Raw genomic sequence first — 25,123 nt, forward strand, 5'->3', positions numbered from 1 at the left:
ATAGAGGTCTAAATTGCTGCTTTGTCATGAATCTTCATTTACAGTTAACGTAAGGGAGATGCGACACCAGGGTTATTCTTCTGGACTCCCTCAAGCGGAAAGAAACTGGTAATACTGGTAAATCCTTGTTTATGGGCATCCAGAGGGAGTAACTGGAGCAGCAGCTGCAAAGCCGCTACCTATGGCTCTCCCACACCTCCATTTTGCTCCCGCTTTCTTGGGATGTGTATAAGGGAGGTTAAGCTATAGGGTATTACACATTTCTATTAGCTCCAAAGGGAATCTAATCTAATCTAATCTAATCTAATGTATGATTTCTGGCACAACGGTCTTGTTGACTGACACTCGATATAAATTTGCAAGAAAGAAAAAAACCGGGCCTGACTGTGATAAAAACAGCAGGCTGGAGATGATCCAGCTATTATGGCTAATGGAAAAATAAAGAGCAGCAGTTAGCCTTGTTAGCCTGAAGTCAGGCAGACGCGGCTTTCGTGAACCAAGTTCACGTCGGCAGATGGAAAGCAGCCTACAAATAAGAGAAAGGAAGGTGCAGCTTAGACTCAGGGACTAGATTCCTCAACCCTTCAAACAATCCAGTCAATTATATAATAGAGTTTGCCAAGCAAGGCTACTGAAACATGGTTACTAGGAATAATGAGTCACCCGGCAAAAACAGACTTAGTAAAGTTAGAACGAGTTAAGGTAACGCTGCTACATGCAGCATATTGTCGGTTCACTTAAGTGACTGCAACAGGTGATCGTGGACTCAAGTTTAACGGATGCATTTTTAAAGAATGAGAATGCTTTTCTAATCTATATTTTTTAGATATGCAGACTGAAATAAAGGGAGAAAAAAAGTCAAGCTTCAGGGCCAAAGGTGGTCAATGTTGGGTTTGTGTCACAGCACAACTGGCTGGGGAGCTCCATTTTTTCTGGAGTAAAAGATAAGGCCCATTGTTAGAATTGGGGAAGCTATGACAGATTTGACAGATCAGTGGTTTAATTTGAATTGGCAAATCTTATTCATCCTTTGGAAAGTTTACTCTAAAAGACGGCCCTGAACTAGTATGGGAGAGTGATCTAGAAGCCCAAGGATTTTCTTCCCAGGCCTACATGTCGGAGGCGGTCTGGTTTCGAAAGAGTCAAGCTCTACGTTTTTAGCAGCAGGAAAGTATTATAAAGAGGGATAAGTCAGAATTAGTCTATGAGAATGGGATGGTGACAAAATGAAGTACAAATCAGAAAGACTGCACATGGAAAGATGTTTTGATTTCATGGGCTTGCCTATCCCCAACACTAAACCACAAGAGCCATTAAGGCCAAATCCTTCTCTCCCCTCTTTTCAGAACAATTCTCGTTAACAATAGGCAGAGGAAATCAGATGCAATTAAACAAGATCTGCTTTAAACTAAAGGAAAAGCAAGAATTAAACTATCAGACTATCCCTAAATCAAGCTCTTAGATCTAGGTAATGCAGCATCTCGGAGAGCATTTTGTAGCGCCAAGCTGGCAGTAGGTTCAAGAAAGCAATGGCCCATTTAATGAAATCCCCTTGTATAACTCAGCTAATGAAGATTAGGTAGGGGAAAAAAAACTAGATTGGTGCAATGAATATGGAGGAGCAAAGGTTACTACATGGGGAGAAGAGGTGAAAAGGTAACCAAAGGCATTTACATTGGGTTCTTGGCACAGTGGAAGATTAGCACTATAAATGGTGCCCGATTACGTATTACAACTACTTCCTCCTTTTGTGCAAGAAATCTGTTTGAAACTTTCCAGCTGAAATGGGCACAGCCACTTTCATGTGTACAGCACTAAAAAGATGCGGAGCTACAGGATCGCAAGTGGTGTTCCCTGAAGCTTGTGTCACTTGGTGAAGTCTGCAAATCAAGGGGGAAAAACTACCTAATGACTGGATGGTAATGACCTGTCTGTGACTAATTACAAGCTCAAGACTTGACTTGAGTATTATCAAGTCAAGATTAGCACCAACATCTCAATGCCAAAACAGAGCAAAAAGCTGCCATCCAGAGGACTACAACACGCAGGAGATGTGTATACATGAAGCTGCACCAGCCTAAACGCTCTGCCTGCCATCTCATCGATCATTTCTAATCCTCAGTCTTTCGCTTATTATGTCTTCTCTTCCTCTGCACCTTGCAATACTTGTTCCCCAAGTCTCAGCCAATGAAAGGCTATTCTTTTCCAGTTACAAAACGGAGTCCGTTTCCTATTGTGTGCTCCCTCCCTTCCTGGTTGCGTTTCTCTCCTCTACAAATCAAGACAGTCTCCCCAGTTTTGCATTCCTATTTGTCCTGAATGGCTCCTCTTTCCCTACATAACTCTCTCCTGTGCTCCTGTACTCATTCCATGCATACCACGAGCTAGACATTTAATCTACAAAGGGAAACAAGGAAGAAAGGACTACGCAACAAGGCACAGACAGCAGAAGCCAAATAAACTCAAATATGAATGAGCTGGATCATCCACTATGCAGTAACAATAGTTTTCATGTACATTACATCTTCCCTCTTCATTTGAATTTGGCATTTGTGTATTAAAAAAGTGCCAGCTGGTCATGTCAAAAGATTGACCAAGTCTATTTATCCAGAGAAAGTGCACGGCACAAGGAATTGGACTGTATGGCTTCTCAACACTGCCCTACCAGGTGTCTCAACTATGACTTGGGGCAACTATTTCCAGGTCTAAGATAGCTCTATCCTTCAATCCTCAGCTTCACTGCTCAGACTACCAGCAATCACACCAACTGCAAAGGGGCATTTTGTACCAACACTTGTCCACTGGGCAGTGGATTGTGATAGTGACAGAAGTCACCTTGCTCGAGCCAAATCTGTTAATCACTCTCAACCCGAGACATATTTTTAACAGTGACTTGGAATTCAAGGCTAACAGCCCTTTAATATTCCCCCGAGAAACCCAGAGCTTTAGGAAGGTACTATTTAAAACAACGTACTGGGTAGTTTAAGTGGATGCTTTGATAAGCTTAATTACAACTTAATACTTTTGCCCTCTCATCAGGAAGGTTATGTTATCATCTGCATATCTAAAAGGCTTGTGAAGGGAGATCCTAGAAGTTCACTGCCACCACCAGAGGCACAAATATGACCCTAACCTGGAGAAGTGTCTTACGGCAATGCTATGGATTGGGTTGGCATTGCCAATTCTGCTCAAGCAACTTAATTCTCATGCTGAAGCAGAGCTTCTTTGTGTGCAAGCAGCTGTATAAAGTTACTGAAGCTCAGGTTACTAATGGTTTGGGCAGTTGTGCTCCAGCCTCTGCAGACTGAGATAAACAGCTAAGAGTCTTCAACAGCTGGACTGCCTCCAGGAGATCACCACCTTTAAAATGCTTGTGCTAAATGTGAAGTCACAATCTTTTCCATCTTATAAACTGAAGTTTAAAGGGAAAGAACATGATCAAAAGAGCCGGTTGAAGAAAGCCCAGCAGTTTCCTATATAATTACTGCAACCCTAAGAGCAGGAATTTATCTCCCCCAAAGGGCAGCACATGTGAATATACCTAATGCATTAGGGGCTTATGGGTCAAGAACACCAGGCCCTCACCAGCGCTTTTCACCTACAGGCATCTGGAATCATTAGCCATCGTGCCATTAAGTATTTATGGAAAATGTCACCAAGTACGCATCAGTCCCACAAAGGCCTTACCTGCGTGAGTCCTGGCGCAGTCTACGTTCTTGTGAAAGCTAAAGCACATGTAAGCATTGCATTTAGCCACCACCTGCTACCTGCTGTGTGTTGAGTGACCCTTACCATGTCGAGTACGTTTTCAGCATGGGGGAATACATGCACCACTTCCTCTTCCAACAGGAAATGCCTGCACAAACCCATGCTGAAAACTTACCCCATTGAGTAGTGTGCGTGTGTCTGTGTTGCAGTGAGTTGTGTATTACTGGCTGATATTCCTCAAGGGTTCAGGAGTCCAATTGGACAAGCCTTGCAAGCCAAGGCAGCTGCCCTGTGTATAGAGGTATATAAAAAGATAGCTCACTTAATCCTTTCATGCCAGGAGTTGGGATTTTCCCGGAGCGACGTCCATTGCCGGCAATGGACGCACCAAAATAACGTCGGCATCAATGAGTTAACCACCTCTGTCCTCTTTTCACCTATTATATTTCTCATGCATCATCCAGCTTCCCAACCATCTTCCTGTTTCTTCACAGTATGCACGCTACGTTCTCTCCCTTCTTCAGCACGGAGTTGAAAATGGAGTTGAGAAAAGGAGACACATGGTCAGCTGGTGATGTTAACAAGCTCCTTGCTGCCCTGAGAAGCTAGATGGAAATGGTTGAAATTACAAGGGGGTCATCATCAAGATCGGGGAGGACAAAGTGTAAGTTACAAGACTTCAGACCCTCCCGCCCGCCCTTCCTCCCACAATTTAATGTACAACCTGCTTTATAAAGCTTGGAAGCACCTGAAAAAAAAAAAAAAAAAAAAAAATCACCTTTCTGTCTTCCCACTTTAGTGGCAAGATAAAGCTGATGGGGAAACACAACCAGCTCTCAAAAGAAGTTTAACAGGTCGGCAGATGACATTGCTATCCGTTCTTCTTCGATTTAGAAACACCGTGCTCTGTTAAGCGCACAAGTATCCCTCCTGTAGCTTAAGGTCTTAGGATTTATCAGCCACTTCAGAGCTGTACCATCCTGGCCTGACCGGTGTGCCCCCAAAAAAACAAAAAACCCAATAGAAAATGTCTCAACAGGTGAAAGCTGGACAGAAGCAGTTAACTCTTAGTGCCATGATAATGTACAGAACACAGCAGGATAAGGAGATTTTCATAGGCTTAAAACTTAATCCTGATTTCAGATGCATAGGTATGTGGCTGCTTAGAGCACCACCACACCAACAATTGTGGCAAATACCCATGTACCTAAAAAATCAGAACGTCCTGTTATGAAAGGTTAGTGGTGTCCTCGGGGTGGTATCGGGTGAGGTACAGCACAGCAGATCCCAGGGGGAGGAAGCAACTCCATATCTCAAATGGCAATTCGGACGGGTAATGATTCCATAATGGACCAAGAGCTTGACCAAACGCCTTGGGATGCCTCAGGCAGGATTACTCCAAGCTCAACGGTAAATGCAAGCATCCTGGGAGTCAGCACTTGGTGTTAAAATGACACTGTCAGATCAAATTGGGCCCCGAACTACCATTTTATGAAACGAGATGTTTTGTGACACTTAGATTTTCTTTAATGCCTGCAGCAGAATCAGCTATTTTAAAACTACTCCCTTCAGTATTTGCAGTCCAAACACTGAAGTATGAAATCCTGGAAGTGAAAATGGCTGGTAACAACATAAATAAGAAGGAAAGCTCAGGGATCTTTTGTCCAAGGTAAGGAAAATCCAAAACAAAGCAGCATGAAGTGAAGCGCGAGACTTCTAGCTTTTCAGTTTTAATAATCCAAAATATCAACAACGTAAGGAAAAGGATTTTTCCCCCCCCCCCCCCCCCAATACACATTTAACCTGACAGTGTCCCTTTTAAGTGAAGGAATCCTGAACCCCTGGCAGATTACATACGCTGTAGACTAAAGCTGCCAATTTACTGCATATACACGGGGTAAGGAGAAGTGAACATCACCATCTTGTTTTCATATGTGAAATAACGAATACATTTTATCTTAAGGAAACAACATTTCTTCCCCATTAGATTTAGGACATCATAACTCTAGGCAACCATCTCTGTAACCGCACAAAGGTTAGATTCTTTTGAGAAATGTACAGGTAAAAAGAAAAATTCTTCCTTAAATATATTCATTTTTTGGTATACAATGACCAGTCATATTGGTGGTTATGGAGGGTCGAGTGAGTCGCACAGGGAACAAAGTCTGATGAATTCAAAGCCTAAATTTAAATCTCCCATAGGGGCCAAGGAGAAATGAACCTCAATCCTCCCGTTCGGCGTGCACATAGTCAATTCTCTTTACTAGTCTCCTCTGAAGCACCATCAGTTAATAACTATAGGTAGCAAAATAATGCCATGGGTCACCTTATGGTGTATTATTTGGACAGAACTAGCAACCATGATGACAGAAATTCTACTTAATGATTTAGGATGGGCAAGCCCTTGGGTTAAATGATGGGCAAGCTTCCTGCACCTTCAACTGGCCTTGCAACCAACCCCAAGACCCTTGGTGGCATAGGACAATCCTGATAAGAGCAGCATTGCCATCTCATTTGCAAGGAGATGCATGGAGAAGGACATGACAAGACCTCAATCCGTTAACTTCCTGGCCTCTGCTGTTATCTTTGCTAGGAGGGATAAGGGACTAGTGCAGCTTCAAGCCTTGCTGCTCTCCAATTTGGCATCTTTCCTCTTTGGGGGGCAACCCTTCCACTGGGATGCAGAGGCTTCCACACCCTTTGCCAAGTCCTAATGAGGTGTTACTTCTAAATTAAAAGCAACGCCCCTCCACCCCCTTGCCCCATCTACTCTTATAAGGAGCTGATCTGGTTGAAATGCTGGGTGAAGCAATGGTTTTTAGGATCTCACACACTGCTCTAGAAGTCCTCCAGTGGCCCCCAATTTTCAAGGGACAAACTGTCCAGCCTCAGTGGGTCCTGCTACAGCACCACAGTAGGTTTCTTGCTAGAGACTGGCTGACAGAGCAGGCTGCCTCGTTGCTCGGCAGAGGACAGCCTGGTGCCAAAGAGAAAAAAAAACCCACCTCAAAAAGTCAACATGGTGAGCAAGACAACGGGTTTTGTAAGAGGGAGGGCATCAAGCATCAGGGCCCTCTGAGCACTTCCAAAGGTGCAAATGAAATCTCGGATTTTGCTGGATGGTTAGCTGCTTTGAACATAAAACCTTGGACCTCTGGGAGTTAACGTAGCCATAAATGTCAACGTAAGAGAATATTGCTGGAAGACAACAGTCTCCAAATGCCACAAGAGTTGCAGCTGAAAGGCAGATATTTGCAGGACAGGCAACAACTGAAGGCCTTGTGATAATGGACTTGACAACTAGGTCAGTCATTCGGCACGTCGGGAAGATACACCTCGGGACGGCCAAGCCAAAGGTGCTCGCTGCACCATTTTCTGACTGATTTACACAAGCAGGCCTGCAAGCGAGCAGCCATCCAGCGGTGCCCAAACTATCAGCAAATGGCTTTTTTGGGGGGGGGAAAAAAAATAGGGCAAATGGCAGTGGGATGAACACGCAATTCTCTCTCAGTGGTCACGTCGAATTCATTGGTCCTTTTCCTTGAAGAGCGCACAGATGTCCTGCAACCTACTATAAATCCCATATGGTATAAATCTGCTACAAAAGGGAATACACAGAAAGTACTTGGAGACATATTTGATTTGTTGGTTTGTTTTTTACCGAAATCCCTCAATGAAGGCAGGCACTGCTATTTGCTTCATGTGAACATTGGCAAACAAGGCAACATCTTAACGTTACGCATGCTCAGCTGCAAACAGCTCTACGTTTCTCTTTATCACAATCCTGCTGCTGCAGCCACAGTTCTTACCTTGAGGTCTTTCCAGTTGTCTAGCAGCTTGGTAGCCCACTCGCTCACATCCACTATCTTGTCAGTCTGCTCTTGGCTCCTCTCGCTCTCTACGTCAGACACACCTTCCTCTTCATCTTGAGATGGCGTTTCCATGGCAATGGGCTCTTCTAGCTTTGTGCCGTTGCTCTCTTTGGCCTCGGCTTCGGGCTCAGTCTCCAGCTCAGCAGTCTGGGGTTTACTGCTGTCCACCGGGGCATCGATAGCAGCTTTGATCTCCGGCGGCTGCTGCTGCTCCTCCGGCACCTCCGCAGGGGCACTGTCCAGCTGGTCCAGGTCTTCTTTGCCCTCCTTCCCCTCCAGCTCACTGGTAGTATCGGAGATTGCACTGTCCATGCTGTTTTCGCTTATAATTTTGAGCCTTCGAAATACAAGCTTCTTCGGGGTGTCCGTCTCACCTTCTATGCTGTGTTTGGTGGAAAGGTCTGGCGTGTTGAGCGGTGTGTGGGCCCTCGACGTATTCTCACTCGAGTAGCCATCCCCTTCGCTGAGCTGCGGGACAGCAGTCTTGGTCTGAGCCCAGCGCTGTATGATGGGAAGCACTTTGCTCTCCTCCAGCATGTTTTTATTAGGTATGGGCAAGAGCTCCAGCGTCTTCATGAACTGTTTACAAAAAAAACAACAAAAACCCACAACTGTTAGAGTTAAAACTGTCACTCGGCACTGGACCGATTTTGTTTTAGACAATTTGAGGACAGCAATTTTTTCTAAGAGGAAGTCACTTCAGCAACATCTGAAACAGTCGTATTCGCAAGAAAAAAAGTTAAGGGAGATGCCTCTCTCTTTAGGACTGAGCTAGGGTAACTTGCGATAAAGGCTGCCAATGCCAAGGGAGTCCATGGTGTCAAGTAGATTAAATGTATAGCCGGTCGAAACTCAACTGAGCTCCAAGAGCTTGTACACTTCTAGGCAATCGCGACTCTGAGGTTTACACCTAAATAACCAACTCCAAGACACAATACGTCATATAACAACATGCTAACGATTAAAAGTAGCTAACCTTTTAACTTTGGCTTTGTTATAGGGATCATTTTCTGTACAATTAAGTCGATCTTGCTCTAACTTGGCTTTAATTAGAAGTTGAAAGCTGCAGATGAGAAGTTCTTTGAAAGTGTGGCAACAGCTATTTTACTTACAACTGAATGAATGGAAGTCATGAACAAAAGCCAAGATCAATCAACCTTAACACGATCCAAACTCGCCTAACGTAGCAATATTACAAAATTCACCTGATGCCAGCGTCTACTTAAGGCACCCACTGGAATTTGTGAGCTTTAAGTAAAAGAACTCCCCTAATACTCTCCTGGGAGGACATCACTGCTAGCAAAACATGCCCAATCACTTTGGCTTAAATCTTGGCTGGACAAGATAAGAGAAAAATGCACAATCCTGCATTAGGGATTAGATAGACTGCATGACTCTTCACCTCTACAACTACGCCTGTAAGACTTCTGCAGCTACAGGGGAAAAAACACCCCCCCCCAATAATACCACAGGAGACTGCTGCTAGGTTTAAAAAACAATCCATAATCTCCAAAGCTCATGGTGGGGGGGCAGGGATCAATAGACCTGTTCACAGACTTAACCATGATGCATATGCAAAACCTGACAAGGAGTTAAGTCTTAAATTTTATTGTATTTGCAATTTCAGGGATTAAGTAAAAGCAGAACTATTTTATGCCTTTCCTGCACACAAATTAAATTCCAGCTCCTGATTTTATGCTCTCAGCATCCACTTGGAGGGAACTCCTAATGCTTTATCAGTCTGAAGCCACTAAACCACCCCACGAATAGGCAGCAATTGGCTCTCTAAGGTCATTTTGGTCTCTAATGAACAGAAAAAAAATAATTTTTCAAACAGTAACTGAAAACAAAAGAATGAAATAAAATATCACTTCCATCTGAAGACACCACATACTACAGAGTCTCTGCTAAGCTTGTGGCTGCCATATTCAGTGGCAGACAAGTCATTGCCAAGGCATGGGCTCCTTGGAGAGGGAGGAAAAAGCGGCTTTGGCTACCCAAATGACTTCATATGATGACAAAAGAGCTGATAAAGCAATCAAAGTAGGGAGTGGGCTATATTCTTAATCTTTGGTTCCAATGAGAAGCATTCTCATTTCATCATGTCTTGTAGATGGTTTGCCACATTTGAAGATGCGTTTTACCTCTTCTGCCCATTTCTGATCCAAGCCTGAATGGCTTCAACCATCCAGGCTACTGGATGGAAAAGATCTGCACGAATCTTTCTAGTCTGGCTTCGGAGAGAAAAGACTGTGAGACAAAAGCAGAAGAATTCAAGGCTCCAGTGCAAGAGCAAGGGGATGAGAATACCAGGTTTGACAAACCCAAGGAGGCCGTGACTCGGGGAATACAAGATCAACGTGAGATCCTGGAACTGCCTAAGAGAAGAGACGAAATCTGGCTTTTCTCTGGAGGCCAGACAACCACTTTGGGAATGTACTCTCTCATTAAAGACTGGTTGTGGATTCCAAGCACTCCCCACCCCAAAAAGATCTGGATTTAACTTGTTGGAGTTTCAAGTTATCCACCAGAGAACGACCTTTTCCTGGAAAGCACATGATTCACAGTACACTTATCTGAATCACCAGGGGAATGAGAAGCCTGTGACAAGCATGAGACAAACAGTATGTCAAGCCCAGATTATACACAGAGTACAGGCAGGGCCATGGTTACAGACATGGCTTGAAGTTGCCTCTTAGACCCTGCAGGGAAACTCCAGATTCGAGAACACGAAGGCTGAGCATCTGACCTCACTTCACACGGACGTAGGATGGAAATTTAATCTGAACTCACTGCTTCCGACAGTTTAACAGGATGAAGATCCAGCTTACCTGCTGAAAGCAGGGGACCAGACAGGAGTCTCGCCAGTGCCGGAAGAGGGTGTAACGCCACAATAATCATCTGTGCGGAGTATGGAACAGAAGCAAGCACCTATAGCCCCTTCAAGATGAAGGCCAACCCAGTAGCAATAGCCCTAGTACTTGAATTAACCATTCAGACCTTTCCATAGGAAGGAACTGGCACCATGACTAAAATGGATACTGCAAACCACTCTGGTTTTTTTCGCTCAAGTCCACAGTGGTTTCATAAAGGAAGCAGCACAGATCTTCCAGAGAGAGTCGCTGCTGCAACAGGACTCAGTCTTTGAGACCTTTCAGGTAACCCACATGCTCGGACAAGTCTCTCTTCACAAGAAGCTCAGGTTAACGCATCAGGATGGAAAGGAGAGGAGCACTGACTCAACAGATGCCAAACACTTGTGCCAGGACTGCTGGCACTGAAAAACTCAGCAGCAGAGAAAGCATTCATGCCAAGTGTGGGTTGTGTACTACAAAGGTAGAGGCCCAGCATCTCAGAGCGTGGTCTATGATAGCATAAAGCTTGACAATGCAGGAGACTAATGCATCTCTCATCAACAATGGAGACAGTGAGAATCAAGCCTAACAGGATAGCATGCTGGGGCTCAAGAGCTAGACCCAAGTTAACAGATGCTTACCTAGCTGAAGTAGTTATGGCCTGTTCAAGAGACATGAGACATGGTTATGGGGTCCCCACCACAGCACAGACCACTTTAACAGAAAGCATTTTTTGAAGATCCTTGTATTTTCATATGGGAAAATACCTAGTCACTTTGAAAAAAGGTGTCAATGTAAGGGCTATTTTCTTAAGCTTGCACCAAAGAATATATTCAGTTGGTCTACCAAAAAATCTTCAAGCCCATCTGAAAAGCAGCCAGCAAAGTCCTAATCCCAAGCAGGATATCAGCTTTTGTTCATACCTGAGTATAACAAACACCTTTTATAAGCAATCTGGGCTTTTCTAAGGTGCTCCTGTAAAAAAAAAAAAGTTGTAAACAGCTACAAGAACACAAGTCATCATTTTTGATTGCAAATGTCCTTGTATTGGTTCCCTAGGTCACTGTTATTTTAATTAGATGGATTAGAAGACTGGGTGACAAGGAAAAGATACCAGCCCAGAAGAAATAAAAAAAAAACCTGAGAAAAAAAATAATCCAAAAGATGCTATGTAACAGCTGAGAGAAACAGCTAAGCAAACAGCACTGGCATAAGAAAGTTATCATTTCAGCTAAGAAAAATAAACCAAGGTTTAGGCATACATCTGTCTTGACCTCAAAGATAGTACAGCTGCTACTACCAAATGCAGCTGTATACTACTGCTACTAGCAAATACTACCAAATGCACCTAAGTCTGAGAAAGCTTTTCACAACAGGTCTTTTAGCAAAATCTTTTTTTCCTTTTATGTTTCAGTAACTTGTTAATGGAGGTACTTGTAGCTATTATAATGATGGACGTGATACTTGTAGCAATTATAACCATCTACAAAATGGGAATTGGACTAGATGACTTCCAGGCATCCCTTACAGCCCTACTTCCCTATGTGATCTAAAGCTACATTTAGGACATCCCAGAACAGAATGTCTCTGTCTGTCTGTCCTTTACACTTGGCTATGTCATTAATTTATGTACAGGATTAGGAAATCCACAAAAGTAAATCCTTTCTAGGTATTTAGGGCTTCTCGTGGGTGAACATAATGTAGAGAAAACACTGCTGTTGTGGGGAAAACGACAGTTTTCAGCACACAGTAGTACACCTGGTTTTTGTTAACACTTTACATATTTTTATATACTCGCATGCACACTCGCTCTCCCTCTTCTGAGCATAAATCAAGCTGCTTGCAAGGCTCCATGTACAAGCCAGTTTGTAGACATGGCCATCTGAGGCTGGTACTGACCTCTAGCTGGAGTTTCAGGTTGTTAGCGGTGCTCCCTCTCCCGTCGCCCAGCTCTGTCATCCAGATCCAGAGGAGAGATAAGCCATGGCATTCGAGGAAGGACTTCAGGCAGGCTTGCGAATGCGTGTTCTAGGTGAGCCAAAAAGTACAGAGAGTTCGGAAGAACAGTCAGCAACTTCTCCACAGGCGAAAACTAGGCAATATCAGCAGGTGGAGACTAACTCCTGAACTAGGGATTGGTTACTGATAAAAACCAAGAAGCACGGAAAGCAGAGAGCCAGGACTAGTTTCCTGTCAACATCACCAGACATCAAAAGAAACTAAAATGGACAAGAGCAACTGTACTAGTGCAATACTACTTATGGCACTATTATAAGCATCTCCGGTGGACAGCTACTATTACAGAATAAAAACCTAACAGGAGGCTAGATAAATAGAAAATCGGATATAACTAATCTTTACTGAGTTGAATGAAAATAAAAAAAAAAAAACCAAAAAACAACTACCCAGCAGACTCCTAGGAAAAAGCTGGTTGTAAATTAATTCCAGAATAGCCAGGCTACTTTTCTCTGGTCCATTTTCCTTTTCCAACTGTATTTCATCAGACGGCTTAATATATTGCTAAAAGGGATCATTCTTATCCAAGTAAAGTTAACCCTTTTATATCAGTCTGTAGAAATAGCCATTTTAAATGAACCAGTAAGGCCACAGCACTCTTCTAATCCTCCAAAAAGGCAAATGTTAACAGTAAAGGATGGGTGCTACAAAGTTATATGCAATTAGAAACCCATGCCTTTTTCCACTCTAACAACAACTAAACTCATGCTCTAGTTATTGAAACAAGTGGGAAGCCTGATTTTCCTTTTTTTTTTTCCCCTTATCCTCTACAGCCATTTAAAGGCATATTAGGCAAAATAAAATTCTGAATGCAATCTGATCCCCTCCTTTCTTCCCCCTCATTGGGGATCTCCTCACCTGTATGAGCTTGAGGCAGGTGAGTTTCTGCTCCAGTGTCTCTATCCGAACCATCAGCCGGGATAAACTGAGAACTTGGTTCTTATCTGAAAGACCTTCTCCGTTCTCCAGCAGTGCTTCTAACTCCCCATCCACCTGCCAAGACAAAGCAATTATACAACTCTTCAACTACCCTGCCAGACCCACAAGCTACCATCCCACAAGATGTGTTTACCAAGTATTCTGGTTTCAAGTTTGCCATTTCACATATTAACATAGGATGGTGGGGCAGAAGACATCATCTGCTATTTAAAACAAGGAATATTTTTCCTTCAATTACTGCCTATTTGGTACTTAGAGCTTCACAAATGGAGGTCTACTCCATCAAAAGATGCATGCTGGGGCAGTAACAAGACATTCACTCTGAAGTCTATATTGAGCAGAAAAAAATGCCCAACTGTCTGGAACATTTACATTTGGATATTAGGAAATTATTTCAATATTGGGTTGAATATTATGAAAAACTCTCACTAAGAGGGTATTAAAGCTCTGGAATGAGTTACCTAGAGAAGTTTGGGGAGTCTCCATCCTTGGAGGTTTAAGGCCCAGCTTGACAAAACCCTGGCTAGACCATTTAGTTGGTCCTGGTTTGAGCAAGGGGTTGGATTAGATGACCTCTTCATAGTTGGTCGGGTCAGAAGGGACCTGAGCAGATCATTAAGTCTGACCCCCTGCCATGACAGGAAAGAGCACTGGGGTCAAACGACCCCAGCAAGGTGTTCATTCATCCTCCTCTTAAAGACCCCCAGGGTAGAAGCCAGCACCACTTCCCTTGGAAGTTGGTTCCAGATCCTAGCCGCCCTGACTGTGAAGGAGTGCCTCCTGATGCCTAGTCTGAATCTACTCTTGAAGTCCCTTTCCTAATTTTTCTATGATTTATAATCAAATCTACAAATCAAAAGCATTGATTAATGGTTTAAATCTACTTTATAAATGATTCAATAGGATATTTAACCCAGGCAGCCTTCATAAACAGGTAGAATATAAAAGCTTTCCCCTACAACTGCAAATACAAAAATGAAGCTTGCTGAAGAAAAGGAACACATCATTCAAATATATTTATCTATTTTAAAGGTGAACACGGCATTCTTTTTGGTCTGGAAATGAATTAAAAAAAAAAAAATACAAAGGTCAGTTTTTATAAAGACAGATTCTTGCATAAAAACATGGTCATTGAAATTTAAGCTTCTAGCTTCACAAAGTATCCTCCTGACTAAATAAATGCAAATGCCATGGAGGGAATGGTGGTTAACTTTTATGAAAGCAAACATTTTACAGGCAGTGAAAGTCTTCTTCCTAATTTCTGAGCAGGAACTTACATCATGGAAGAAAAGAAAAAACAGAGGGGAGGTGGGGAGGGAGTGTGTCATTCTCCTTTGGCACCTCTCCCGAGAGTTTCCTACGCTGCTGGTCACAGCTACTATTAAGACCACTGCTATGGACCAAACAAAGCAATCGATTCAGCTACATGGTTGAATTCAGGTCATTCTGCCAACCTGATAGAGAAGGATGTGAAAGCCAGGAAAGGCTCTGGTTCTACATAATGCATTTCATTAATACAGAGCTGCAAATGCAACTAGAACTGAAGCAGTCCCAACAGACAACCCGCGTGTTTGTGCGAGTCCTTGCAAGCTTCACTGCCTTTAGGCCAAGGTGGTTGGGGGGAAGGCTCACATTTCACACCACAACTTACCCAGCTTCACGGGAGGTAGGGAACACCTGCACTACGTTGTGTGCCAAATGGCAGTAAATGTGTTCAACTGGGACCTGACCGCCTATTCCTGGTGGAAGTATAAGACCACAAACAATGTCCGAAGTTAAACAAGTAACTGGTTTTTCTGTAAATAAGAAGGGCTCAAAGTCCATGTTTGAGATAGTAAGTGCATAACAATTACTCTATTTGCCTATGAGGTCACTGTGGTACCAATACTTTGTGCTGAAGCAGGGTGGGAAATAGTTTCAGGATCCATTCTGTTCCTTGTAGGCCTTCAGCATGTTTTCTTGGTTTTATAGGCACCTATGTCAGCGAGATATTCTGTCTTTTGGCAACAGTATTCTGCTGAAATCCCTATATCACTGTCTTTTGATCCCAGCACAGGACTGTATTCCTCTTAACTGCTACTTCAACAAGGAAAATGAACTGCTCTAGCACCCTTTGTGGAAGGGGCATCGTGCCTGAAAATGAACCAGGGTTGCACTCACCGAATCCTTCTTACGAGAGCGCTCCTTTTTCATTTTTCCACCTGCAGCTCTGATGCTGACCCTGTTCTCTCCTCCAAGGTAACCCCGGCAGTTAGCAGAGCCGCAGAAGCATTTCTGAGCCTCTTTGCTGTACAAGAGGCACAAGCAACACACAAGTTTAGTAAGAGAGTGATGGCACTCACAACTGAGTTGTTGTCCTACTCAGTAAGTGTCTTTCAAATCTACAGGAAGGGAAAAACCATTGCTGCGTTATATTGTCAATTTTAGCCTTTTTTTTCTTTCCATTACCTGACTTCAAACACCAGCAAAGGAGCAACTGAGAATTTGATTTTATTAGTGCGCGTGCACACAACTTCTTTGCTCATCATGTGATTTGTGTGCTTTGTTACCCACCTCCTCCATTCTTTTCTAAATATGCTGCACAAAACAGAACTTTTAGCCAAGTTTCCCCCCTGCAGATGAAGACAATGCAGAGGACTATGAACTCCTGTGCACAGTCTTTTGTTCTACTTGATGCTCTCCCACCCCAAGTTAAACAGACCTCTTCTACTGAACATACTGCCCCTCTTTAAAAAGTAAGCCAGAAAAAGATATACCAGTTAGCCTCACTTCAATACCTAGAAAGTTACTGGAGCGCATATCATAAGGTCGGTCATCTGCAAGCATCTGGAGAAAGGAAGTCTGACCACCCATATATTCAGAAAGTTCCTCCTAATCTTCCACCTAAATTTCCTCTGCCATGGTTTAAGATCACTGCTCCTAGTCCTGTCCCCTACAGCCACAGAGAAAAGCCCATCTCCATCTGTTGTATAACCGCCCTCCAAGTATTTAAAGACTGTTATCAATTTTCCCTTCAGTCTTCTCTTCTCTAGACTAAATAACCCTAGGTTTTTCAGCTTTCCTCCTAAGTCTCATCTCCCAGGCCTCTAATCATTTTTTGTACTCTGCAAACTTGCACTTGTTCTTGTTGCATCTCATCGGATTGAAATATGGACCACCTCTCCAATCTATCCACGTCATTTTGGATCCTTGCCCTACCCTCCAGATGGTCTGCAACTCCACCCAATTCGGTGTCACTCGCAAATGTGCTAAGTGTGCACTCGATCTCATCATCCAAATGAGATGTTGAACAGTACCAGAACCAGGATAAACCCCTGGGGGAATGCCACAATACCTCCTCCCAACTAAGTATTGAGCCACTGATGACTGCTCAGTGAGCACGATAACTCAAACGATTATGCGCCCATCTTTCACTACTGTCATCTAGTCTGTATTGCTTTAGCTTGTTAATGAGAATGTCCAGGGAGACGTGTCAAAAGCCTTGCTAAAGTCAAGGCATATCACGTCCACAGCTCTCTTCCCCATTCACAGAGCCTGTCCCCTTATGATAAAAGGAAATCAAGTTGGTCAGGCATTACTTGCTCTTGGCAAATCCATGGCTATTCCTGATCACCCTGTTCTCCTCTCGGTGCTCTACAATAGATTCCTTCAGGACCTGCGCCATGCTCTTTCCAGCTATCGAGATCAGACTGACTGCTCTGTAATTCCCCAAATCCTCCTTCCCTTTCTTAGAGACGGGCATTATATTTGCTCTTTTCCAATCATCGGGATCTCACCCAACTTCCCCGGGGTCTCCAAGAAGACAGCTGCTGGCTCTGAAGTTACCATAGCCAATTCCTTCTGTACCCTCAGGTGCATCTGCATCCCCCTGGCCCTGCTGATCTGAAATAAACTGGCTTTTCTAAGTAACCCCTAACCTGTTCTGCCATTACTCTGGCTGTTTGTCTTCTCTATTTCTGCTGCTAATTGCATTCGTCACCTCATAGCTGTCCCTATTTTTGAAGGATGAAGTAAGAGAGGCATTAAAATATTTCTGCTTTCTCGGCATTAGCCACAACTAAACTGCCTTCTGCATTCTGTAAAAGACCTATGGTTTCTTTGGTCTGTCCCTTCCTTTTGACAGATCTTCCTGTTATGGACATACAAACACTTATCTTCAGTTCCTGGCTCTCTGTTACAATCTAACTGCTCAAAAGCAAAAGTTCATTCATCTCACCATCTCTTTTAACTGATTAAAAGGGTCTTCTGTATTTCGCATCTTGTCAGAATCCCAGATCACAGGGAAAAAGGCTTGGTATGTTACTTAGCATGCTATGAACCTCTAGGCCCTCAGCAGTAAAGATCCCTCCCCCTCGTCTTTAAATGAGGCATAACATAATTAACAGTGTTAACTCCCCCGGAGTGGTGTCGAACAGGGAGTCTGCCCTGTGGGAGGGCAGAGCTGAAGGCAGAGTCTGGATGTGGACCAGACTCAGTGGGCTTGGAAACTTGAGGAATCCAAAGGTTGGGTCTCGTACAGAAGAGCTGTCCTTCTCTAGAAGAGATTAAGCGATGCCTGCAACAATAAATCCTAAATACGAAGCCGATTTTGACTCGTTTGAAATAAATCTCTGCATAAAATATGAAATATAAAATAAAGTTATAGGTATTTAAAAAGTGATAACGCATCTGCTTGTTTCACTTCATAAAAACTTCCCAATCTCGAACAGTCCATAAACAATTCACGTAGCTGTCAGCAATTTGAGAGGGCTAAGGAAATGTTTAATAGTCAAGACAAGCTTGTCTGCTCTCAAAAGTTTGCATCTTTACCCAAGCAGAGCACCCTCTTTTTATGAGGGTAACCCTTCCTTTATAACCTGATCCTGGACATCAATTTATAATATCCAATATTCAAATCTGTTTAAAAATACAAGTTGCCTCCTTCTTATGCCAGATACTACCCCCAACACAGACGTAGGCATCCCATTATGAAACAATAGGAATCAAGTGCCTTGTCTTAGGATTGTCTCAAGAATTGGATTAGTGCACCTTTCCAAGTACACAGAATGGTCAGATAAAACAATTAAGGAGTGAGGGAGTTGACCTACAAGGACAGGCTAAGACTGAAAAGATCAAGCATGCAAGGGGAAAAGAAACACTATCAAGCTTGCAAATATTTGCAAAACTGCAAAATACTAAGATACAGGTGAGTTGAGGAATTATTTAAAATGCTAAAAAAGGGGTACAGCTGGGGATAATTAGTAACTGGATGAAATTAGGAAAAGGAATACTTAAGAGGAATACCTAGAAAACTGGCAGAAAAGCCCTCAAACTTGGAATATTTAAAGCAAAATCATAAAATACTCATCTCGTATAGGAAGGGACATTGACAGATTAGCCAGATCAGCCTTTTTTATTTCTAAACTCCAATTCATTTACCACCGTGCTCAGACACTTGGATTCTGAATTAGACGAGACTTTTTCAGTGGTCAGTCGCACAGATTTCTTCAGCACATCATCACTTAGGGAGACCTACTTATAAGCGTACAGGCAGACGAGTAGAAAAGATACCTACCCATATCTCTGGAACTGGTAGTCAAATGTTAGCTCTGAGCCTGATGGGACAAGCTTGGTGGTGAAAAATCCAACTCTTAGCTGTCCATTCACGGTCCACTAAGGCAGGAAAAATAAATCCCCAAACAGTGACATTAGTTAATACAGTTATCTAGGCTGGACAGGACGTTTTATTAAATTAAGGAGATTCAACACAAATGACATTGCTAATCTTCCAAAAAGCAACACGCATCTTTGATTCTAAAATCTCAATCTGGAAGGGTTGTACTCCCCCATTTCCAAAGTATATATTTGCTTTTAAATAGCAGTAATTGAGCAAGACAGAGATGCAAAGGTTGATGATAAAAGCGTTCCATTTGGAGTCTTTTACCACTCGCAAGCACACAAAATTGGAGACCTCCGAACAATAGGTTTCCTTTTGCAGCTCACCTTTTGTGTCTCGCAGTTTGGTTCACAGCTGTGGTTCATGAAACGGGAACAGTTTCCTTTCTGCGTAGCATCTATTATCTGAAAGGGAAAAAAAATAAATATAGCACAAAGCACTCCTCTTTCCCCTCGACTGCTGCAACAGCAGCTGGAGGCACTGCCTGCATGTACGTATCAAGATGAGAATGAAAACTTCAATAAAAATTGTAATCATTCTTTCCCTTTTCAGCCATCTGCCTTATTTGCTTAGGAGAGAATGGGTTTGCAATGAAAAGCCTGCACGAAAAAATAGGCTATTGTTGTTTGGTTTCAACTGCTAGAAAACAACATGCATTTCTCCACCGTTCTGAGCAGGAGTGGGAAAACTTCACATTACAAAGTTTCCCACATCTCGCGTTCATAGCAGTATCTACAACAGCAGTTCTCAAACATTTTTGTAATGTGCATCATCTTAATACAAAGACTAGGTTCATACAAAGACCGTCCTACTGTGCATAGGTGCAGAGTACGTGGGGGCCCGAGGGCCCTGACCCCGCTCAGGGAGAGGATAGGGTGACCACCCGTTCACCCAGACAGTCCCGAAATGGGAACATCAAGCCTAGGCTCCTTGCTGCTGTGTGCACTCTCAGGGAGAGGGGAATGGGGGGGAGGGGAACATGCCCCCCAGATCTGTGTGCAGGGTGGGGGCAGATGCGGGGTGCCCACTGCAGCCTCGGGGGTCCCTGCCCTGCTGCCCTCTCCCAGGGAGCCCTGCGCCGACTGCCGTGGTGAGGCACCCCTGCCCACCCAGCAGCAGCAGGGGCCACAACTCTGCATCACAGCTCCCACCTCACCATGGTGGCCAGGGCAGGGCTCCAGGGACAAGGCGGCAGGGCAGGGAGCCCCAAGACCACAAGCAGCCCACATCCACCCCCACCCCACAGACAAATATGGGGGGCACATGCCTCCCCCCACATACTCCTCTCCCCAGGAGAGCCCCCAGGGCAGGGAGCCCTAAGCCCACAGTGGGCAGCCTGCATCCACCTCTGCCCCCCCCCATGGCCCTGCTCTGGCTGTGTTGCCGGGGGACATCATTTTAGGCCCCGCTCTGTCCAGCAAAGATAAAAGCCATCACCTACATGCAGCTGAGCACACCACTTCCCTACATCCCCAAGTTCATGGTCATGTCACAGGCGCATGGCAACCATAGAAAATGCTTACGTGGAACAAGTGAACATTTAAGTTTGTTTCTGAGCCGATTTACGGCAAAGCTATCAACACAGTAACCATACCTGGCAGAAGAGAAGAGTAAAATATGTAGCTGTTGAGGGGAAGAAGTATTATTTTCATGTATAAACTTGGCATTTAGAGCCTTAGGACCCATAAATTGGAGGCATGCAGACTTACTTGGGCTTATAAAATACTTGGACCTCTGCAGTGGGATCTTTAATCCCAAGAGCAGGGACCTGTGAGGACACATCAAGAACTTTTGGTAGTAGTTTAATGCCACTTGCACTGTATGGTTGAATTTAAGTCAGCTGAAAGTGCCCTCAACTGAAAAACATGGATCCAGGACTTGGAGGAAAAGGCTGCTATTTGTGCATGGTACCACCAAGTCGAGTAATGCCAGATCTATTCCTAGCAGAACTTGCGTAACCCAAATGCTCATAATCAACAATACTGTCTTTTTCCCTACCCCAGCATGCATACATAGCTTCTGTGACCAAGCCAGCAGTACTCACCTCATCATTTTTCAGAGCCATAAAGTAGTAGTGTATGTTCTTGTTGCGAGCATACTCTTTCACCCGGGCTTTGAACTCTTTGTGATCCAGCACTTCTCCACAGTACTCCAACACAAACGTGTTACTGCAAAGCACAAGAGCAAAAAGCATCATTATCAGCTTAGGAACGAACCAGGTTAAACAAGGAAGAAAGCCAGCCGTGTTCGCCCAAACTCACGGAGTATCACACAGCAGGTTCAGAGCCCTGCCAACGTGACCAAGATTTTTTGTTTAACAGCTTTATATAGTGGGCAATTACAACTGAATTCTATTTTTTTAAAATATTAATACTACGCTATTATTTACAAAGCAACCTACTAGGCCTTTTAGAGAAAAGCGTATACATTGCTTTCCATGGAGGGTCTACTTTGTAAATGCATTAGACTTTGCTAAAGACACGTTTTGATTTGAAAAGCATAGGGAGGTTCAGCAGAAAATGGAGGGAGGAAAATTAAATGGTATTCAAGTCTGCCTGCAGCAGCTTTCTTCTAGAACCTGCTGATCGGGGGGAGAGGGGAGAATGAATCCTTCATGACCTCATGGAAAGAGGAATCTCAAATTAGAGAGAAAAAAGACCTATGGCACAGTCACTACAAGATTCCCCAGAGAATAATCTCCAGGGCTTTGGAAAATCTGGCCTGAAGTGATCTCAGCACCTTGTTTTCCATGAACTCCTGTAACCCATGGTCCAGGCCACTACATCCCTTGCCTCCATAGCCTGCAAAGCCAGGTCTCTATTGCCTATTTACTCGACAATCCTGCATTCACAAGCCCGGTTCCTCCACCTTACCGGCCTTGACCACTATCCAGAAAACCTGGCCCCTAGAACACCAGGTAGCCCCAGCTCTTGCACCTCATGACTCAAACCTGTCCTTAACCCTTCCATGTGGTTCTCACATGGAGCAAAGCGGTTTTTCCTATGGCTCTGCCTTTGAGTAAGGATACCGAGTTGTTCCCAAAGCCATAGGGAGGGCGGTGGCAACAGTTTTCAGATGGGCTGTCTCTTCCCATCTCTTTCCCTGGCTGTTAAAGCCCTGACTGAACTTTCTGTTGAGGTTTTGTGCCATAGCATTAAGTCTGAATTGAGAGCCAGATCAGGGCCAGGGGGCTGATGTCAGGGCAGGACATAAGAAGAAAGAAGAACAGATGCTTGCAAATCAGTCGGGTCAACCCATCACCAGGGTTTAATGTCCTCTCCGCCACCAGCCTTACCATGCCAGGACATATAGACCAAGGGAAAATTGTCCCTTAAAAGTCAGTCATGTCTTAACAATGCGTTGCTTCTCTCTGAATTTGTGCCCAGAACCAAATGCAACGTTCCTGGATCTGTACAGAGACTTACCCCAGTAACTGTTCGGGGGACTAAATTTGCAATGTCTCTATGTACCCTGGCTATTTTTGCTGCCACATCACACTGCGGCCTCATAATTAACGCGCTATCCCCTATCCAGCTCCAGTCTAAATCACTGCTGTCATCCATTTCAGTACGTTTCAGATGCTTTTATTCATTTCCCAATATAAAGAGATGCAGTTGAATTTTCCACGATGAAATTCTCATGGAGTTAATTCCTGCCACTATTTCTCAGCAGTGACTTAGACCAGACCCTAGAGCAGGGACGGGCAATTATTTGGGCCATGCAGGGAGTTTTGATGAGTTGTCGCGAGCCAAGTCAACACACTCCCTACTGCAAGAACTTCCCAAAACTCCCTATGTGGGATGGGGCTGTGGCAGTGGGACCAGTGTTCAGGAGCGAGATGAGCAGGCAAGAAGACCAAGATTACAGGGTGGGCTTGTGGGCCAGCCCCTGCCCTGTGGAGTTGTGTCTATATGGGTTGTATACACGTGGGGCGGGGGGGAAGGCAGGTTGGGGCTGTTGGGGCACTAGGTCCCAGGAGCCAGCTGGGGGTGAGGAGAGAGAGGGGGGCAAGGGGTGCATGCAGCAGAGCTTGCCTGGCTGGTGCGGTCTGTGGGAAGCTGACTGGGAAGGCAGCTGGAGCCCTGCATGCTGGGGCAAGAGCCACCTGGCTGAGGCTTCCTCCCAGCCTGGAGCAGTGCAGCAGGAGCGGAGGGAGGAGCTGCCGCTGGAGGCAAGTGGAGCTGAGAAGCAGCTGCACCAGGAGCAGCCTTGCTGGAAGCTGTGCACGCTGGCTAGGGCCAGGCACAGGGTGGATCATGTCAGAGGCTGCCCCAGACAGGGCTCAGCCCCATGAGGAGCACCACCGGGTGCCAACCCACAGACCAGATCCAAATCAGTTGGCAGGCCAGATCTGGCCCATGGGCCACGTATTGCATTTGACTGAAATGGTGCTTTCTGTATCAAATGGCTCAGTATCATCCGCACGTGCAATACCCATTAACCTGCTCTTTCAGAACAGCGTCTGAAATGGTAAGCAGAACCGAGCTTCATGATTCCTGCGATGATCAGATGGTGAAACCATCTAGGAGCATGCTACTACCCCTCGAGACTGCAATGCTGTCATTTCCCAGTACCCATTCTTCACATCTCCCCTCACCCCCCAGTTTTTAACCAGAGCAACTATGCTCCTGAACAGGGCAATTTTAAGCGTCGGACCTTCACGAGATGTGTGCCAGCAGCATGTTCACCTGGCAAATGTGAAATCAGCTGAACTGCAGACTTTAACCAGTCTCCAGCACATCTTGATCACCGAATGCTCTGCAAGTCAGAGCAGGAATGTGGCAGGAGCATGTAACTGCTGCTCTCAAAGAGGCTTTGAAAGACTGGTAATTTATGGGTTGCACAGACTTTCAATGTGGAGGTTCTCACTGTTAAGCATATTGTTTTAAATATGCAGATAGGAAGCTGCCATGTTTTAAACATGATCATGCTTTCTTTCAAAAAGCAGATTCACATTCCAACTCTTCCCCTGTACCTACTTAATGCAGAACCTCATACAACTAACAGGACAGAAATATTTCTAGCTGCTACAAGACCAAACGTGTACTTTTGGTAAAAGGCTGGCAAAGAACTCACTGGTCCTTAGACGGCTTCGAAAGAATCAAAATTTCCAAGGAAACGGACTGAAAACTCCAGGAGAGTAGAAGAATCGTTGCACAAAAAATACAAGACAAAGTCCTGCCTTAAACCCCCCAGAGTCTCATGGATTTGAGACAAAACAGACCAACCACGTCCTTTTCACAACCTTTTGAAATGTAAATTTTAGAGCCCAATGCAACTGCTAATATACACATGTGTTCTTCAAAACAAGAAACTCTGCACATCACAAAAGGCTTTGTGGGAGAGCCAAGCCCATGCTTCCCAGGAAGAAAATTCAGAAGACTAGCTACATGTTGCAAAGATAGGAAATATATATTTAAGTAATGCCATTTAAATGAGACGAGCACCCAAGTAAATTATCCCACATGGTTAAGGAACAAAATTTACTGGTGAGGCCATTGCTGCTTAAGTTCTCCCTACTTATTCACCCCTGTACAAATGCTCCTGTACCCCCTGTAGTCCATGAACACTATAAGACCTCGCTATCCATCCTGTCTACTTCCCACACAAACACCATCACATTTGTTTCCAAGCTGCATTGAATTCATCCATGAAGAGACAGCCCTGTCCTCCACCAGTGCCTCCCAGCACAGCTCCTTTTGCCAGGATGCTTTTGGGAAATGCCAAATGACAGCTGGGAAAAGAGTCCAATAAAAGACATCTCAGTTTTCTCCTTTTCAGCATCAAGAAAATATAATCAACTTCGAACTAGATGGTTGTGCATGTCTTGCCTGTACAGAAGTACTTTCCTACGGCGGTGCTCTTTGCCTTTCTTCCCAAGGGTGACAGCTTTTCACAACACTTGTGTGTCTAATTGCAGGCTCTTCAGCGCAGGCACTGTCTACTATTGACCAGGACCTGACAAAATGGGTGGGCTATGTGAACAGACCATAGGCATCACTCTAATATTCAACTATAATATACTATAAGCAGATGAGTCCATAAGCCCAGATAAAGACTGGAGCCCCTTCATACTA

At 44.3% G+C, this 25,123-nt stretch overlaps 1 protein-coding gene across 5 annotated transcripts in view; it reads right to left on the reverse strand.

The window, feature by feature from the left end:
• SETD2 (SET domain containing 2, histone lysine methyltransferase) overlaps nucleotides 1-25,123 on the reverse strand; it is a 132,212-nt gene that overhangs the window by 63,927 nt on the left and 43,162 nt on the right. For 3 of the 5 annotated variants that reach the window (XM_014596092.3, XM_059729257.1, XM_059729256.1), the window contains exons 6-12: nucleotides 21,091-21,214; nucleotides 19,373-19,450; nucleotides 18,945-19,042; nucleotides 15,551-15,677; nucleotides 13,310-13,444; nucleotides 12,335-12,463; nucleotides 7,518-8,159 (exon numbers count right to left, since the gene is read on the reverse strand). In XM_014596092.3, the coding sequence (XP_014451578.2) occupies nucleotides 7,518-8,159; nucleotides 12,335-12,463; nucleotides 13,310-13,444; nucleotides 15,551-15,677; nucleotides 18,945-19,042; nucleotides 19,373-19,450; nucleotides 21,091-21,214 (1,333 nt within the window). Of the gene's footprint in view, nucleotides 1-4,145; nucleotides 4,314-7,517; nucleotides 8,160-12,334; nucleotides 12,464-13,309; nucleotides 13,445-15,550; nucleotides 15,678-18,944; nucleotides 19,043-19,372; nucleotides 19,451-21,090; nucleotides 21,215-25,123 lie in introns of all 5 variants that reach the window. The other 2 variants (XR_009462748.1, XR_009462747.1) reach the window with 1 other exon arrangement.

The sequence above is a fragment of the Alligator mississippiensis genome, chromosome 5 (assembly GCF_030867095.1).
Source record: "Alligator mississippiensis isolate rAllMis1 chromosome 5, rAllMis1, whole genome shotgun sequence".
Classification (NCBI taxonomy): domain Eukaryota; kingdom Metazoa; phylum Chordata; order Crocodylia; family Alligatoridae; genus Alligator; species Alligator mississippiensis.